General features: G+C 38.9%; 1 protein-coding gene across 8 annotated transcripts in view; it reads right to left on the reverse strand.

Moving 5' to 3' along the window:
* The window catches only part of SIPA1L1 (signal induced proliferation associated 1 like 1), a 406,115-nt gene that overhangs the window by 18,440 nt on the left and 367,631 nt on the right, over positions 1–20,044 (reverse strand). For 7 of the 8 annotated variants that reach the window (XM_030559663.1, XM_030559661.1, XM_030559662.1 and 4 more), the window contains 4 exons: positions 14,326–14,475; positions 7,602–7,726; positions 5,277–5,395; positions 2,026–2,471 (listed from right to left, as the gene is read on the reverse strand). In XM_030559663.1, the coding sequence (XP_030415523.1) occupies positions 2,026–2,471; positions 5,277–5,395; positions 7,602–7,726; positions 14,326–14,475 (840 nt within the window). The remainder of the gene's footprint in view (positions 1–2,025; positions 2,472–5,276; positions 5,396–7,601; positions 7,727–14,325; positions 14,476–20,044) is intronic. The other variant, XM_030559664.1, reaches the window with a different exon arrangement.

Genomic DNA, 20,044 nt, shown 5'->3' on the forward strand with positions numbered 1-20,044 from the left:
TAATCAAGAGGGCAGGCTCTTTTACTGTTTTAAGGCACTAAGTACATTTTTGAATGTTCAAAAATCATCAAATAATAATGAAGGAATACAAGGCAGCCTGTCTTTTCTCCATGGCTAATAGACAAAATACTGTGCATTAATTTTGCAAGGTACTATAATACCATATTTCCAAATTAGGGTGCCTCAATTCTGTTCTACAGATTACTATATCATTTCTCGGTGTAAAGAACTGTACTTCCATTTGTTTTCAAATAAAGCAAAACAAGACTGTTATATTTTGTATAAAACCAGAGTAGTTTATCAAGAAAATTCAATGCCATTCTTAAAAAATATTTACAGGAACAAACAATTTAAGTGTAACTAGAGAAATAAGAATTGGATAAAACCAAATAAACCATAGAAAAATGTCATGTTTGGAGACGTATTGCTACAGTATAGTGAATTAATGAGATGGTTTGACAGGCTAACTCTACAATCAGTTGGTATCAGTGTGTATACCCCTTATATTTGTTTGATATGTTTCCTTTTTTCTTTTCATTCTCTGCCACTTTTTTATTTCTACTCTTCTATTTACACTATTTGCTGCATGGAAGAGAAAATGCTAAAACCTCTACAGCCCAAACATGTTTTTATCATAAGGAATGTCTTCACAGTGTACCGTTTAGTATTTAATGTACTTAATGGCCCTTTTCCTCCTTTCCGAAAAACTTCTTCTGAACAAAAATGTTGCTGGCAACTTTCCAGCATTGTCATAAAATAAAAGTTATAAATGTCAGGTAAAAAAATCAGTGTAAAGAGATGCTTACATAAGGAGGCACTGAATGCCTACAATGCCCCTAGAACACAGGCAGAACAGGATGGAACCCCATTAACAAAATCCCGAACTGAAATTACCATGACACTGAGTGCAAGGAAATCATTCCCTGCATTACAGAGTCTGTGACAAACCCAGCTTGCAGTTACAGTATCAGACGCTGTTAAACTGGATGGTAAATCTCCAGCTTTGCCTCATTTCATTTCTCCTCTAACAGAACTGTTAGACTGAAGAACTGTTAGCATCATATTTTCTACCCTCCAGCCCACTAGATATCTTATCTGTCTCTTAAAAATACAAAGAAATTAATACAAACAACAATAAATGCAACTGCCTGCCTAAAACCAGAAAGAAGAAAAAAAAGACAAATGCTTCCTTTGCAGATTTGTTTTTTTTGCTTAGTACTATGTCATAAATGCATTTTTCTTCTTACAATGATTAATAACATTTAAAAAATAATTATATTTAGTATTTTGGGAATTAAGCTAGAAGATCTGATTTTTTTTCACCTCTAATTTTTATGATTCACTTGTAGAATGAGTGCCTTTCATCTAAGGAGCTCAAAGCACTTTATAAAGATGTTCATTATCTTCATTTTACAAATGGAGAAACTGAAAGAAAAAGGTAAAGTGACTGTCCTATGTCACACACACAGTCAGTAGCACAGTGGATACTAGATTCTAGGTCTCCTCATTTCCTTGTCCCTTACTGTATGTGTTAGATGGCACTACCTCCCAAGTATCTAAGCAAAAAGATTGGGGGGCATGAAAAGAGGAAGCAAATGTACAGCTATATTTTCCTGTATGAAACCACCACTTGAAAAAAAGAAACAAAAATTCCAAAATCAAATGGGTATTGTTAAATTTATTTATCCCCTTGTTGACAATTATTTGAAAAGCAATGCTTGCACAATGTTCCCTATAATACACCTATCATACTAAAATCTTACATCATGTGTAACAGTGGTAGAGGGGAGCATGTTCCTGCTATCACAAATATTCACACACTCCTTAGACTGACTAGACCCACCAGTGGGAGATACAAATACCATATGTAGTGTCCACTGTCAAACACCTTATGCATTGGAATCTTTCAAACCTCTGGGTTAGCCAAAATAGGCACACAATTTTCCCTTAACAGTCACTTCTCATCTTAAAGAGAGAGAGAGTGAAGGTGGAAGGGGCATCAGTCATTACTTGAGAGAAAATTACCTTGCGTGGGAAACAGCATCACTAAGACTATAAGCACTGTTCTCTCTTGTTAAAGGATTGGAGGCTGGTTGACTCTTGGTATGAATATCCAGGCTTAGTGAAGACTCCGTCTTCCGATCTACAACATGGCTTTCTTTTTCTAAAGTCCTGTCTGCGATGGAGACTACTTCACTGGAACTATGCCACAGTGGTGTCACTTTCTCCTTTGTAAGCCCTGATCGAGGAGACGTTGCTGAGGTTCCCAGAGAAGCTGTGCTGCCGTGGCTGGGGCCATATGAGGTGGTATCTATGCCACTATCAGCTGAAGTCCCTTGAAGGTAGTTGTAGCTGTTCAGCTCTGACTCAGTGCGATCACCACTGTCATACCATTTCTCATCACTATGGGCACTGGAGGCATTGCTGGAGAGAGTATTGCTACTGGAGTGGCTGGAGTAGTGGCTGTCAGACTACAAAAAAATGTTCATGGCTTTAATTCAGAATGATCATGATGAAGACAAGACAAAGAAGGCACAACTGCAGTATGGGAGCTCTACTTTTACACGTCTGGGGGGGACTCAGAAAGTCTAAAATTCACAGACATAACTCAGGCCACCAGTTTAATACCCATTTTAAAGGCTTAGTATGACCTTGGGTGATCATGCCTTAATTTATCAGAAAACGTCTAATTTACCTCACAATATTTTTACACTGTTTACTTTAAAATTCAGTCACCTGTACAAAGCCCACTCACAAGAAAAACTGACCATTCACGTTTAAACTTGTGATATTCAATCGCACCTGCATAACAGTAGAGAAGTGCCCAATTCTTCAAAGTGCTTATAATTAAAAACAGCACAGATGCTCATTTTAAGTTGGTTTAGGACATGAGAACCCATCAATCCACAGCTGAAGCGTGTGTTATTTTAGTAATCTGATTACTTACCCAAAGGTTTAAGAAAGGACAGAAGGGGCATCTCTGACTACTCAGGCCCCCCTTTACTAGGAAGCTCACTGCTTCCTCAGCAGCAATCTCCTTTGCAAATAAACACTGAAATGTATTATTTGGTTTTGAAAGTATCACCTTCAAAAGGCAGAGTTAAAAGAAAAGAGGTTTCAGTGCAGTGAGCAAAAGGAGGAACAGAGGAATGACCAAACCAGAGTTCATCTAGTTCACTATTCTCTGACAGCAGCCAGCGCCAGATGCTTTAAATGAATGCTTTAAACTTCATTGTGGGCATTTGTGAAATAACTTGATTATAAAGAAAATTTCTTCCTATCCCCCATCATCAGTTAGTTGTTGACTAATGCCCTGAAGCATGAGGGGTTGTATCCCTTCTGAATTTCTTGTTTTTAATTCCTATCAAATGCAATTCTGGATGTTCTGCTCATCCATACAATCAGGTCTGAAGCTGTTATACTTTATGCAAGAGAGATACTTGGTGGTTAGATGGTCAGAAGACAGGGGAAGGGGTGAAAAGGTTGTTTAAAGCCACCTTTATTACTTCTCCTTCCTTCCTTCTCTCCCTCCCAAACCCCTCCTCTCTCCATGGAGCCCATTGTACCAAGCACAGCTCAGGCTCTAGGCCAAGGGGCTATGAACTATATATAGAATTTTGTGGAGGATGGAGAAATAAGCATGGATCCACACAGTATCAGGAATCTCACTCTCTCTCCAATCTGTTGATGTCCTACAGTAAGAATTCATACAAAATGTGGAGTAACAGTCATTAAATTGATTCTAATTCCTAAATATCTTCAGTTTCAACTATTTTAGTCTTCAGTAAGGCTGTTTCTCTTCCTACCATCCATCAATCTACAAGAATAAATAACAGCAAAGCAAACATTGAATTACAACAATGCAAGTATTAATTTATCATAGAAAAGTAGGACAAAGGGACCTCAAGTTCAGTTTAGTTCAATTTTTCCAGTTCTATATTTCTCTTTGGCCTTATTTATTACATACAAGTCATTTCCCATCTCCTACCTTGACATCTGTTCAGATGTGTTAATATAAAGACCAAATGTATAAAAATGCAAAAACTGGTTCATACTGCTGAGTGCAAGAAGACAGGGCATCATCACTTTTATAAAGGAGGGTTTTTACTAGCTGGTAATAAAAGAATTTTGCCAGCTATGTCCAAAACAGAGTGCTGGTCAGCAACAGCAAATCGTAAACAAATATCTGTATGGGAATGTTATTTGTGCATACGTCAACGTAGTTGATCATTTCAGCATTATCAAGAAATTTAATTTAGATAACTATATCATAAGGAAATTTATATATATATACACACACACACACACACACACACACACACACACACAAGTGGCCTGATACTGTGGATTCACTTAAAAAGCTTCACCAGTTAGAAAGATTCTTTTGGTTCTAATGGAATTTGCAGTTGCAAAGGTTGCGACTATTACTGTAATAATGTTTCACGCTTGTGAAAAGTGTAAGGGTGCCTTTGTAACAGCACTTGGCTTTCCATTGCAGGGGACTCAAATTTGATTTCTAATCTGGATCTCTCCCTTTCAGGGCTGGCAGAGGTTGGGAATGCTGCACACTTCATAAACAGATGCATGTCTGACAAGCTCCAAAGGGTGTTCCTACCCAGTTCTACAGGGTCAGAAGGATGTAGTTTTCTATCCAGCGATTGAACATATGTATAAAGGTAAGAAAAACTCCTTCAGGCAGGACTCCAGCAGCTATTATGGAAGAACCTTTCCAACTAGGGGAAAAGTTATGATCACATTTAAAGGAAATAAATGAGAGAGACTAGATAAAAAAAGGAAAATGAAAACAAAAACAAGTGTAGAGGCAAGAGAAGAGCTATTTATATTTCAACGTATGTGTATGGATTGCTGCGCCAAACTTCTAAACATTGCCATATGAAGCATCTTTGGTAAGTTCCCCAAATCTTGTATTTATCTGTGGCCTGGGACTAGCTAGCGGGATTTACAAAGGATACTTCCTTTGGGAACAATGTTCCCACAAATCCTCTGCTTATCACCAGGTACCAGACCAAAAACCTGCTGTTCAACTGGCAGTAAAATGTTCCTGCTAAGAAATTTGCTATTAAAGCCATGCTTAGCTTCTGGAATACTGAAAAGGCATTTGCTTTGCTGATTCTTCTATATTCTAACAGAGAACGCTTTTTTGCTGATTTTATCATTATGTTTTTGAAAGATACTTTGCCTTTGAGCCGCACCCAGGCCTTTTGGGCAGAAACAGAGTCAAACATTTGAAAATAATTTTTAATAAGTTAACTTACATGACCCTGCTTATTTGGAGACAAGTGAACAACAGGATCCTGCCTCATCAGTCTTCCACTGGGGCCGTCTCTGAAGGATGGCAGTACTTTTGATACAGCTGGGAGATGGCATGTGGGTTCTGCAATACAGCAAGCAACATTGCACTTACACAGTATATACACTGTAGAGGCATGTGAGACAAATTAAGAAAACTTGAAATCTGATGTTACAGTTTGATTTTTCCCCACTGCTGTCATTAACCGAAACCTTTGGACATTCAGTCATAAATTTATTTCAAAATACAGAACGTATGGTATACAAACCGCATGTGAACAACCAAGTGCCAACTCCTCACCCGTAGTAAATCAGTACAGCTCCACTGAAGTCAATGAAGCCATGAATATTTACATCATCAGGTGAGGATTGTGCCGCAAGTATCCAAGAGGATGGGGCCAGGATATTAAACCAGGTGCTGGCATACCATGAAAATGAATGTCTCTTTGTTCACATGGCCAGAGGACAATAAATTAGAAAACTTGGTCCATCCCTGTTTAGCTGTGCTGTAAGCAAGGCAGAACAGACAAGTTACAGTGATCACTTAACTATACATATTTATTTCCCCTTTGAACTTCAAGCACATCTTGTATAAGTACCCCAAGTATTTCTCATCAAACCATCTATAAACAAACAGCTATTTTTAGAAGAATCTATTGTCTAGTCCTAAACAGCAATATCATCTGTCGTACTATTTCTTTACCACTCAATGGTTTTGACTGTACTCCATGAAAATCCGGTTATTGACCTGTAGTGTAACTTGTTCTTCAAGATGTGGGTGGGACGATAAACACAAGATCTGTGAGTCTGAACAGATAGACTAAGGTCAAAAAACGAACACTGTCTTGGCCAGACAGGTGCAATGAGAATCAGTTTGGCATGGTCCACCTTCAGCTTGAGGCTATCTTCAGAGAAACCGTAACATAGCCTGAAGTTCATAAAAAAATGTAACTTCTCAAGTGTCTTTTCAGAAAACAAAGACTGTCCATCAAATGGTATTTCTTCTATGGTCTGGTTTTATGTACAGAGCAATGCCTGAGTTCTGCAGCCAAGAAGCCCTCTTCACTGAGACATGGCAGTGTGCCACACTCCTCTTAGAAGAGGAGAAGAGTCTCTTTGAGCCTGGGAGTGGCTCTGATTAGTTTTATGAGTTCTCTTCCTTGGGGGAGCAGATGAAGGGGACTGGTCCTCTTTTCTCTGAGAAGGGTCTGAATCTGGTGGCCTATCCAAGGTCCACACCAGCTCTGAATACTGATGGCCCTGGTGATCTGCAGAGGGCCAAATCTGGATTCACGGCTTGTTCCACGAGGTGCTGTTTTAAACACAAGTGCAAGGCAACTTGAGTGCTTTTCCTAAAGGAATGGCAAATGGAGCTCTCTATTGTCTCTCTCTCTCCTAAAATACAACCACCACCATTTATGGGGATTGTTATTTGGAAATGCCACCCCACAAAAAGGATGGAGCTTAAATCCTAGTGAAGGCATAGTACCACATAACACTATAAACAGAACTAATTCCTAAACTGACTACAAGGGTATAACAATTTACAGACAATCGCACCGTTGTTAGAAACCAAGAGGTAAAATCCACACAGGAAGCTCCAACTCAAGCTGCGGGCAGTGAAAAGGAACTTGGGCAGGGGGGTGTCAGAGTAGAGTCATCCTGATATAGGTATGGAAGAGGCTGCGGGCCACAGGGTGCAAGTGCTGTCCCAACAGGGACTGCTAAGCAAAATTCTCTGACTTCGGTGCGTTGGGTGCATGCACACCTCAGTGGAATACAGTTCTGCAATGACTTGAAGAAGAAACAGCATATATTTGGCCTTGTTTACATGAGATTTTTATAGCTTCAATGATCAAACAATCAATTTGCATTTATATAGCACCATTTGAAAGGGAAAAATCACGAACACTGAAGATAAACTAAGCGAAAATTAAACTAAGCCGAGCCACTGGGGAGAGTAGGTGTGGTCAAACAAGTCTTCAACAGCAAGACAAACTAATAAGTGTGTCTATCCAACCAGTTCTTAAGGACATGGTGTTCCAGAAAGTGGGAGAATTATGAAAGGTTTAGCCTCACAATAACTGCAGTTCTTCCTCAGGTGATACTCAGAGGTCTCAAAGACACAGACTGAAGTATATCTAAGATCTAATCATTCATTCTGATTAATAAGAGTAACATTCACAAAGAGTAAATACAGTGCTTTAGAAGCTTCTCCCATTGCACGGAGAAATATCTTGCCAAAGTCACCTTATAGTTAACACCCTTTGCTTACTGCAGAAGTTACCTACCCATCTGGTCAGCAATACTATCCTCACTCCTCTGCCAGCTTGGTGTGGATTTGCCGCTGCCACCAGTATCTGTCTGCGTGTTCTGCCTGTCAATGGAGGCAGGGGATCTACGACTCATTCCGAACCTGTTGTAGTGTCCCCAAAACAAAGGTAGACAACAGTTTTAATTATGCTTAAATCCCATGTAGAAGAATAGCACTTACAGAAAAACGGTTATTACATCAAGTAACTTGACCCAGAAATCCAGAAACATAGCTTCTTGTGGGATTTATAATGCTTTTCCTTTCAGTTGTTGGGGGTCACTTACCACCTCTTATTTATAAAATACACAGTATATATATTAAACCATTAATTTACTGAGCACCTCTGTTCAAGAACCCCTGGTATCAGTTAAAAAAAAATAATTATGTAACCAAAAATTGGTCCTAACTGTGTACTAAATCACCAGTCAGCATGCTAAGTCAGATGAACTTTTTCTGCTCTTAAAATATGCTAAATTATTTTGTTGCAATTCTGGAAGTGTTAGTTGTTTTTACTAATGTAAACAGTAGGTTCACTTTTTTCAGTTGATCATCGAGTTTTGAGCATTGCTTACTTTGTGCCAGGCCTTGCTAAGGCTAAGCCCCGGCACCTCTAGGCTTGGCAGTTTCTAGCCCGGCACCTCTAGGCTTGGCAGTTTCTAGCCTGGCACATCTAGGCTTGCTGCATCAGTTATGAATGTAAAAAAAACTGCTGGAGCCCTGACACCTTTTTTCATTACAAATTAAGCACTGGTTTCAAGAGAACTATTTCGAGAGAACAAACAAGAGGCACCAAGGAAAAAGTTGAATTTGTTTTTTGCAATTTCCCACCCCAGTAGGCATCAATATGAAATTTTTAATTCTTCAGCCAAAAATGAGTGCAAAATTAGGGGAGCAAAAGGTTGTTTAACAATGACTGGTTTTCAGTGTAGCTGTAGCCACGTTGGTCCCAGGATATGAGAGAGACAAGATTGGGGAGATAATAGCTTTTACTGCACCAAGTTCTGTTGGTAGAAGGTACACAGAACTGAGGGAGATCTCTGTTCAGCTTGAAAGCTTGTATCTTCCACCAACAGAAGTTGGTCCAATACCTGATTGGTTTGTCACATGACCAGTCATGAGAAAATCCAATGGGCTAATGATGCCTCCAAAGGCCGAATTAGAATTCTTTTTTATTCAAGCACCAATTTCAGATCAAAGCAGAGCTTTTTAAGTCTGATTTCATTCACTAAAGGTGTGATTTAAAGATTACAAATTTTACTGAAAGCCAGTGGAACTGTGGCCCCAACTCACTTAGGCTCTTTTAAAAAATTAAGTATTTAAAAAGAGCTGGATCAACAGTCCTAGACCATGAAGTGCTATCTAGCCACATAAGTACAACATAGGGAGTGACTGCGTGAATTTCCCTACTCTGCCATTCATAGAATATTAGGGTTGGAAGGAACCTTAGGAGGTCATCTAGTCCAACCACCTGCTCAAAGCAGGGCCAATCCCCAGACAGATTTTTGCCCCCGATTCCCTAAATAGTCCCCTCAAGGACTGAACTGAAACCCTGGATTTAGCAGGCCAATGCTCAAACCACTGAGCTATCCCCCCAATAAAGTGGGCTGTGAGGTTTTACAGACTTCATAGACTATTTTATCCTTGGCTTATCTGCCGCAGTGACCAGTATGTCACTACGTGCCAACAGTAGCAGTGATTTTGGGGATGTGGGCATTTGTCCATTAATAACTAGACTGAAAGCACCAATACATTCCACATGGGCCATGGAATAGCCATTACCTGGGTAATTTAGGGTGAATGACTGATTTGGGTTAGTTTCAAACTTGTGGCTTTGAGATAATGGATCAGCTTTGGCCGAGATAGATGAATATCTGAAGCCATCGTTTTTCCTTAATAATTTCCACACACATTTTTGGGTGGGATTTTCAAAAGTGCCTAAGGATATGTCTACACTGCAATAAATGCCCAAAGCTAGCCTATGTCAACTGGCTCAGACTCATGGGGTGCAGGCTGCAAAGCTATAAAACTGGACTGTAGATGTTTGGACTCAGGCTGGAGCCTGTGCTCTGGGACCTTCCCCCATTGCAGGTTCCCAGAGTCCAGGCTCCAGCCCAGGCTGGAATAGCTACACTGCAATTTTATAGCTCTGAAGTCTAAGTCTCCTGAGTCCCCTGAGACAGGCCAGTTGCAGGTGTTTTAGTGGAGTGTTGACATACCGTGACTGACTAAAGAGCATAGGCCTGATTGAAAGTCATATCATGAGGGGATCTGTCAATCAAATTAATTAAGACACTAAATACAATGTATTCAAATTGTGGTGTGATACTTGTATATGTCTGTTCAATAAGCAAGTATCTGACAAGCGGAAATCCACAGCAAAAAGCAACTCAAAGGCATATCAAGAAGGTACAGAAACAAGAGGTCATTTATAAAGGCCAGGCATTCAGGATGTGGTACTAATCTGCACAGTACCTGCAAGGAATGTAGATAGGGAGGAGAGGAGTAAAGAGATCTTAAAAATTGAACAGAGACAGGTGACTATGTTTCCCACTTAAATTCAATTGTAGTTAAGGCCCTGTATACACCATAGCAACCTTGACCTAAATTCTGGCGCAAGACCCTGTGTATTCAAACATACTCCAGTGGAGCAGACTGGAGATTCTTGTAACACCTCCAGGAAAATCACACACAAAAATTGAAATTTGATTTAAATATATATGAAAATGAAAAATAGCTATTATAGTATCTCCCCCCCCTTATTTAATATGACATTAAATTTATTCATGCTGCCCCAAAATTTTTAATTTTCAAATATGCTGCAGAGTAATGTACTGAAAATGCATAACTAACATAGAAGCAAATGATTCTGGCAGTTAATAGTGGACAGTTGGGGCTTTTGGCATCTGGAAGGGTGTGAGATGTGGAAGATAGTTAAAGTCTATGGGATGAATCTATTAAAGTTTGTGGGATGTTAAAATGATCAGCTGTGAAACAGTTAATTTGACATTGAAATTTGTATTATATTTCAAAATGAATAAAGGGATACTGTTCTGAGAGGTACCGGAGCAACTCCCCTCTCCGAACTATCGTTTCAGGTTGTCTGCAGATTCAAGGAGACACAGGGTAATAATTTTACACTCAGCACATATTTGTAGGGTTCCATTTGCAGCCATGAGAACTAAAACCGTTTTTTATTTAAATGAAAGCCTAGATTCTGAAACACAAGCAAAGGATGGATTCTGGCAAATTCCTCTGCTAAACAATTGTGGAATACACAGGATCCTCCTTTATCCATCAATATCTGTAAATGTAACATGCTGTATGATTTTAATACTGCATTTTAAATATTAGATTCAGATCTTCTAGTCATAGTTGGACCATTACTTGACGGATTTCGTGAACATATCTAGAATTTAAAATAAAAAAAAACCACACAAAACAACCATTAAAACTGATAAACAGCAACAGCAGATAAGCTTTGTACACTTCACAATAATTCACATCATGGAATTTCCCCAGCTCCAACTACTAAACATAACAGTTGAAATGAAAATAAACAAATCCCATCCTGCCAAACACAGCCTTCCCAGGTGATCCCTAATACTGAAATGGAAACCTGCCAACCAGTAGCATGCCATCACATATTTAGTCAGGCATGCAACAGTACACTTGAATGCAAAATGGCGTCCTCTGCAGTGTGACCTCACACACACTGTAGGTGCGAGGTCAGGCTGTGTGGAGGTCTCCATTCTGTCCTATAATTTCCTTCCCATCAACATCCCATAAAATTTAAAGGACATATACAATTCTACCTCATAATCCAAGAGATAATGGGAATTGTCTAAATTAAACACTGTGAAAGACTTTTACACAAGTATTACTGTATTAATAAATTATATTAGAGATGTATGGTTTTTATATTTTTTTAAAAAAGCTGATCACTTCCCTAAACATTAGCTGAGTGACTACTGAAACAGTGGTAACATCTGGTAGTGGGTATCTGTCCATGCTACCAAAAATAAAAAAGGAGTAATTAGAATCAGTATTTTAAAGAGAAGTTCAAGATCTAAAAACTCATTTATCATATTGTGTGGCTCAATATTTTATTCTTCACATAATGTTCTCCTAATTAACATCTTTGATATCAATTTTCATCATCAAGAGCAATGTAATATGCTTTGCTTAATTTATGGTGTATTTTTATCAAAGAGGACATCTGAGATCTATGAAAATATGGTTTGTTAATCTTGGTGAAATCTAATTATTCTCCTATTAATTAAGATGCAACAAACATGTTTATTTATTTATTTTTATTAACTAGGCCATTTAAAACTTACTAATTAAACTAGGAAATAATTAGTGCTGGTTATAGTGGTATATTTTATGCCACTTACATTATAAAAGTTGTCACAGGCCTCAAGAAAACAGCAGAAATGCATCTTTAATTCCCAAAGGAACACAGGAAAATAGTTTATTTCATACAGCCAGAAAAGGAAAAACATTCATTCGTTGTTTTATACTCCTTTTTTACATTCTAGTAACATTCATACATATACATAAAAACCATATAATACAAACAGAAGTGTACATGAAACATATATCTATAATATATACAGCAAGCTCCATCTGGATACTGCTGAAGTGAATGAGGCTTTTGCCATTGTTTTTAATGGGGAATGATCAGGACCAATAATATAGTAGGATCACCAGTTACTGTTACAATAAATATTGTTGGATAAAGTTTCCATCCTAGCCTCTATTTTCAATTACTTGTATTCTGAAACTTTCATCTCTCAGGCTGAAATTTTTCATGCTTTGTCTTTATACCTGGAGGTGAAGTTTTGAACAGCTTTAACAAATATGGTTCAGCCATTTATGAGCATGAGAACAATGGAGAGGAGACTGAGAGGGGCATGGTATTTTTCGCCATCAGAAAAAGAAAATCTTGCTAGTTTTTCTAAACAGTTTCTACAGCCACATCATCGTGCTCTGAAAGGTAAATTTGCCAAACAAATTGCCTGTTTTGAGGATCAGTGCCATTTCTTATCATTGTTCATTTCATTATTCCAGTGCAACATGGTTTGATTTCATTATTCCAGTGCAACATGGTATGGTTTTGTTTTCTGAACTTGTAAAATACTAAGCAAAGAAGGATCCACTATAGGTATGTGCATGAATAACTTGTACAGTGAAATGGGCTAAGAAAGGACTTTTGTGCACTTTGGGATGATTCACTTAGGACAACACTTAGGCACATGCATAAATCAATCCTTATTCAGAACAGTACTTAATCTGTCCTGAATAGGGATGCTTTTCTGAATCTGGGCCTTTGTGTTGGTGTGTGGGAGGGAACCTGCTCTGCAACAGGGGAAGGCACACAGCACCTAACATTTGCAGTGGAAGGTATCTTTCCTGCAAACTTCCTAATCTGTAATGGAGCAAGAGCATCTCAAAGTACTTGACACCTTGCTAAACCTGCATGCTTCCATGCTGCACAGGACAGACGCTCCCATCTGCAGATTTCCCTAACATGCATAGGACAGGGTGTTATACTAGCTAGGTCAGGCGCCCGCCGGGACATCTATATGTGCCAGCATACTGGCCGACAGACAAGCATCCGCCGAAATGCTGCCGAAAAGCGGCGTCATCAAGAGGTATCGCCGCTGAAATGCCACTGATTTTCGGCGGCATTGCAGTGGCGATGCCTCTTGACGTTGCCGCTTCCCGGCAGCATTTTGGCGGATGCTTGTCTGCTGGCCCTGGTCCTTGGTGGCTCGTTGTCTGGCGCCCACCACCGGGAAAAGGTTGGGGACCACTGAGCTAGGTAGTTTCAGACAATGGAATTTACATCACTATTGCGACTTTATAAGCACCAACCTGGAGAGGATTACACATTGACCGTCAAACCATTTAAGGAGACTCCAGAGAGATGTTTCAGTATGAACTATTAAGCAGTTTTTTTCTCCCTTCCTCTTCTCTGTAAGGGGTATTCTTAGGCACGTAGTTCTATCATTGCCAATTATTTTTCTTCCCCTACTTAAAAATGTTTGATTCATTTTTCCTTTTCAGCGTTCTCTGAAAATGATACATATTTAATTTCTTCCTCCATGAGTTTTCCCCAGATGTGAATAGTGGATCATTCCAAGGAGCTTCATGATATCAATAAAGTTGGAGGAGACAGGCTGAAATCAGAGACACTTTTAATATGTGAAATAAATGCTATTTTGAACAGTCGCTATAAGTCACTTAATATCCTTATGTCTAAACTATCCAAGTCTTAGATGAATGTATCATTTTCTTGCTTCAAAATAGCAGTGCAGGCTGCAAAGTCAAAAGGCTAAGAACTCAGTCTGAGTACTGTGCATTATTGATATCATTTAAGAAGCAAAAGCTGTGAAGTGAAGAAGACTGCAACATGAAACCGATGCATTTAATGAAGACTCAAATACTTCAAGGTCTCTGCAGATGTTAGCCTGAGCATTGTCAGAGAGAGAAAAAGTGAGAGGACTCTTCAACCTCACTTTTTTTTTCAAAAGTGAGGCAAGGAAAGAAAAACTGTTTTAGTAACTGCATGTAAAGAATAGTTTGTAAACCAGCAGAGTAAGCACAGCTCATATATTTTATAACTCTAGCCACCAAATGGAAGAGGGAAACCTCTACCAAACAGCACCTAAAAAAAAAAACAAAAACCTGGTGCCTACCCTTCTGGCATAGATTTTTGTCTGTAGGTTCCCCCACCAGAGCCAGTCTCACTCGAGGACAACAGATTACTGGGGGAGCTACGACACTGCTGTGATCTTGCTAAGGCAATGGATGAAACTGTGACGTAGACATCGGAACCAGGAGACAACCTGTTTAAAGCAAACAAACAAACCCAGTCAAAGTCAATAAATCACAGTGTAAGGCATAATGGGCAATATGCACAAATTGCCACATCAGCAGTAAGCGTTGCTTCATGGAGATAGTAAAACTGAAGCCATCTGGAGGGCAATGCATATTTTCCCCTATTAATCTATTCCCTGTGGGAATAGTGGGAAAACAGACTTGGAAAAACAACTTTAGAAAAACATGCCAGTTTCCAAAGACTGCCAGAAATAAACTTGTTGAATTGTTTTTGTAGTTTGCTAGTCAGGAATATTGAAACACAACATACTTTATCCATATACCATAGAACTGATTTATTCTTACATTTCAGAACAAAGCCTGTGTGTGGAATTTTAACAAAATGCAGTACTTATCAATACCAACTCTTCAAGCATATAGAGCTGGTCTCTTTGCTACTGTTGTTTTGTTAATTAAAATACTAGGATTGTAGACTTGGTTAACGTTATTTAAAAATCAAAAATTGGGATGTTCATCATTCCTAAATACACAGAATTGATGGCTAGCACCTTATAACTTTGTTGGTAACTACAGGCTTGTGTTACATGGAGCTACCTCCTAACAATACAGCAACAGTATATCATAAATGGCTAGAGTTCCAACATTCACATCTGGACAAAAAGTTTGAACAGGGGTATCTTTACTTTGTCCAGCAAGGATATCTGTCCTGCAATTGAGATTTTGGGTCATTTTTTGGTTCCTGTGTATTCTGTCTCCAACATATCAAGTAGAGCCTATACCGAGGTAGGCAACCTATGGCACGTGTGCCAAAGGCGGCATGCAAGCTGATTTTCAGTGGCACTCACGCTGCCCGGATCCTGGCCACCGGTCCAAAGGGCTCTGCATTTTATTTTTTAAATGAAGCTTCTTAAACATTTAAAAAACCTTATTTACTTTACATACAACAATAGTTTAGTTATATATTATAGACTTATAGAAAGAGACCTTCTAAAAACGTTAAAACTTATTACTGGCATGAGAAACCTTAAATTAGAGTGAATAAATGAAGACTCAGCACACCACTTCTGAAAGGTTGCCGACCCCTGGCCTATACTGTTTTTAATGATTCCACATATTTTTGTTCTATTCATGACTGAAGTCAATGTGAATCTTTCCAGTGACTTAAAATGACTTTGGATCAGGCCTTCAGTCAATAACAAACTATATTTTAAACAATTTGCTTAACAAATAGTAACTGGAAAAAAGTCCAACACATTGAAGCTTAAGAACTTTCAGTCATCTTACATGTGAAAAAAATAAGACAGATTGACTTCCATAAAAAATATGATTTACCTGTCTCAGCACAGGACTTGGATCCACGAACTTCCAAGACATTAAGCAAGCCACTTAACTGATATGCCTCAATTTCCCATTTATAAGGTGGGGGATAATATTTACTTAGCTTTCTCAAATGGATATTGTGGGAATTAAAAATTTGTAACTACTTTGAAGATGAAAAGTCTTATAGTTCTGATTGGTGAGAGAAATATTTGTTGAAAAATTTTAAGAGCTAGGCATTATTATGATTGTTTTCTATTTATTTTGTATTTTCCCTCCCACCCTTTTGATTGAACAAAGCAAAAAGTAAATGGGGGGGAGGGGCGGAGAAAAATAAAGACCAATCCTCTAAATTCAGTCTGCTTAAATGAAATTCAAGAAAATTTCTACCCAACCAAAAAAGCAGTGATTTAAATCCTAATCATCTGAAGCACAGCACCAAACCCAATAATGCATCTTTAGTCTACTAACTTAAATTTAACAACTCACATTTATCCGTGTAAGCAAAAATTCTGAAATATTTGATTAAAAAGAAAACAAACAGTTCAAGAGATGGAAATTTAGGGAGAGATGAGCCAAGCAGATTAATAGCAATTTCTCATTTTTCCAGTGGCATTCTTATACAGAAAAAAGAAAGGCCAGCCAAGAAAAATACTTGCTTTTAAATAAGATTCACACACTCGCACATATACACACATGCAGACCCACTAACACTTACCTAGCAATACAGAAATCACGTTTTGTTAAACTATGACCTTCTCTCATATGATGGTTGATTAGAATTTATGGTAACAGAGCAATAATGCCTTCTATAGCTTTGCGTAAAATGTTCCCCCAATGGAATAGCTTGTATTTTCAATTTCAGTTTCAGGTATGATTTTCCTCATTTCCTGTGCCTTACCAAAAATGACAGTACTGTTCTGAGGTGATACAAAGACATACACAACCAGGACAGAATTATAATTCCTCACAAACTTGGAAGACTTTTAGTAAGAGCAAAACAAATGGTTATAAACTTGGTCTGAACAGTAGAACAAACAGCCCCATAGGGAGGACAGTCTGTTATTTACAGCAGCACTGGATTTCAATTAGCACTAGCTACCATCTAACTGAAGAAAATTTTGAATAGGGAAAATTTTATTTTACTATAAACACCATACATAAGCCATGATTAAACTAATTTGTAGGGTAAATTAGTTGGACAATCTAATCAATATCTTCTAGTGGCATGACACATGTTAACTTAATATGTTATTTCCTTCTGTAACATCCTGGCACCCCAATATTCATCACTATTGTGTAATTAGGATATGTTTTGTACAAAGTATGCTTTGTGAGGTATCATTCTAAAAGTCTTAATCTGCTAGACAGTAATATCTCCTTGGATTGTATGTACTACCACTGTATGTGAAGTTATGAAGTTTGACTATGCATGTTACTGAAACATGCTGTGAGGTTAAAAACACCCACAAGCAGCCTTTCAAGAAAAACAATAAAAAAGGCCAAACGATATTAATGGTTTATTGAGGAAATGCACACAAGAATAAAGATTACCAGGAACTGTGTACAATAGAAACCTCTCAGAAAGAGGACTACACAATGGAAACTGTTTGACCCAGGTCAGAGCAAAAGAGCTCTCCAGCAAGTGGGAAGAAGATATACAAGGGGGACAATGACACCATGATGGTACCTCACTCTCCTTACAACACCACACTTGGCAACACCTGAGAAGGAAGATTGAACTGTGGGAAATGATGGTCCCAAGCTAGAGGGATTCTTAGCCTGTGTATGAAACCCTGGAAAACCCAAGCTGCAGAACCAAGGCAGCTTGTGCCTTAAGAATTTGCCAGCCTGTTTATCACTCAGGGTGAGAAATTTGCTAATTCGTATCTTATCTACCTAGTGTGTTAAACTCAGTTTGCGATTTTATTTATTTACTAAGGTAATCTGCTTTTGATCTGTTTTCTAATGTATTCCTTCAGCTCCATTATAAACATATGTATTCTGAATTTCTATATAACGAAGGTGATAATATTTCCCGAAGAGAAAATGAGACATTGCATGGGTCTAGCCCAAGACCCCTTCCCCCGCAGGGCTGGCCTGCATCTCTTCCACCCGAGGAGGGCTGGCCCAGGCTACTCACCCGATCCACTTCCTTGCCTCTCTCCCTCCGTGGGGCTGGCATCACCACTCGCCCTGAGCCCTGCACGTTCTTCCACACCCTACTTTGACAAAAGTGGGCTTTTGTCCCGTTTGCTCTTGTCAGCTGATCCAGCTGGCAAGAGCAAATAGGACAAATGCTCACGCCTGCCAAAAAAGTCAGGATGGCCAGGACAGGGCTTAAAAAAGGGACTGTCCCAGCTAAAATGGGATGTATGGTCACCCTAAGTATAACTATAATCTAAAATCTTCAAACTTGGGGCATGAATTTGCCAACTACTGTTCATGCAACTAATGCATTGATTCTAATGGGATTATTCTCAAGTGTAAGAGTTTTCAGGATTGGGCCCTTTGCTTACTCTGTGGTCCTTAATGAGATTTAAAGCCAACCTTAAAGAAAATTATTCCAGTATTATTTAATTTATAGAGGTTTAAAGTCAGTGTTTGAATGTAACCACATCAGTACTGTTTCCATTTGGCTTAGAATGCTGACTGTGCTCAATAACCTTTTGTTTTAGGAGTGTCTGTATAGTTCAAGCCGTAGGTTCAGATACAGCAAAATATTTAAGAAAATACATAACTAAGCATGTTGTCATAAACAGATAGCTAAGGGTTAACGTCTCTTTCACCTGGAAAGAAGTAATCTGAAACACCTGACCAGAGGACCAATCAGGAAACAAGACTTTTTCAAATCTGGGTGGAGGGAACTTTGTGTGTGAGTCCTTTGTTCTGGGGTCTTCTGCCTGTACTCTCTCGGCTATGAGGAGTAATTTTTTTCTATTTCCTGCTTTCTAATCTTCTGTTTCCAAGCTGTGAGTACAAAGATGGTTTGTTGTTTTGTATTTACATGTCTATAGTTGCTGGAGTGCTTTGAATTGTATTCTTTTTGAATAAGGCTGTTTATTCAATATTCTTTTAAGCAAATGACCATGTATTTGTCACCTTAATACAGAGAGACCATTTTTATGTATTTTTCTTTCTTTTTTATATAAAGCTTTCTTTTAAGACCTGTTGGAGTTTTTCTTTAGTGGGGAACTCCAGGGAATTGAGTCTGCAGCTCACCAGGGAATTGGTGGGAGGAAGAAGTCAGGGGGAAATCTGTGTGTGTTAGATTTACTAGCCTGACTTTGCATTCCCTCTGGGTGAAGAGGGAAGTGCTTGTATTTCCAGGACTGGAAATAGAGAGGGTGGACTCCCTCTGTTTAGATTCACGGAGTTTGCTTCTGTGTATCTCTCCAGGAACACCTGGAGGGGGGAAGGGAAAAGATTTATTTCCCTCTGTTGTGAGACTCAAGGGATTTGGGTCTTGGGGTCCCCAGGGAAGGTTTTTGGGGGGACCAGAGTGCCCCAAAACACTCTAATTTTTTGGGTGGTGGCAGCTTTACCAGGTCCAAGCTGGTAACTAAGCTTGGAGATTTTCATGCTAACCCCCATATTTTGGACGCTAAGGTCCAAATCTGGGACTAGGTTATGATATGGTGTGCAGCGTTGTGGGAAAGATAGAATCCAGAAGCCAGTAGGAATATTATATTTTTCTTTTCTCTGCTAGGGGCTTTTAAGCAGAGAGGAACGGTTTGGTTTTAAAAGGAACCAGAGAGAATTTTTTTTTCTGCTCTCTCTGGCAGTTTTTGGCTTGCATATTAAGCAAGGAACCATTAAGAGACTATTAAGGGTCTTTTGTCACACAATAGCACTCCCATTAGGAGGCAAATACCAGCACTATATACATGCAAATAAAGTGGTTTTTCTGGTTTACTTTACATTGAAAAAATTAGCTAGAGGAAGAAAGGGAAATAAGCACTGTTGCTAGGCAGACCCCAGGAGGCAACAGAGAACCTGCAGTTCAGACAACAAACACCGGAGGGTACCCCAACACAAGAAAATAAGATGTCACGAAAACCAGATGCAGTACAGCTCGAGGCAATGGAAAAACAGATAGAACTGCTCAGAACACAGATGGCCAGAGATGAGGCAACTCACAAACAAGAGATGGAAAGACTACAAAAACAAGAAGAAGCCAACAATGCAGCCCACCAACGAGAGTTGGAAAAACAAGAAAAAGAAAGTGAAGAGAAGGAAAAACAGAGAAAACATGAACTG

This window comes from Gopherus evgoodei, chromosome 4, assembly GCF_007399415.2.
Source record: "Gopherus evgoodei ecotype Sinaloan lineage chromosome 4, rGopEvg1_v1.p, whole genome shotgun sequence".
Classification (NCBI taxonomy): domain Eukaryota; kingdom Metazoa; phylum Chordata; order Testudines; family Testudinidae; genus Gopherus; species Gopherus evgoodei.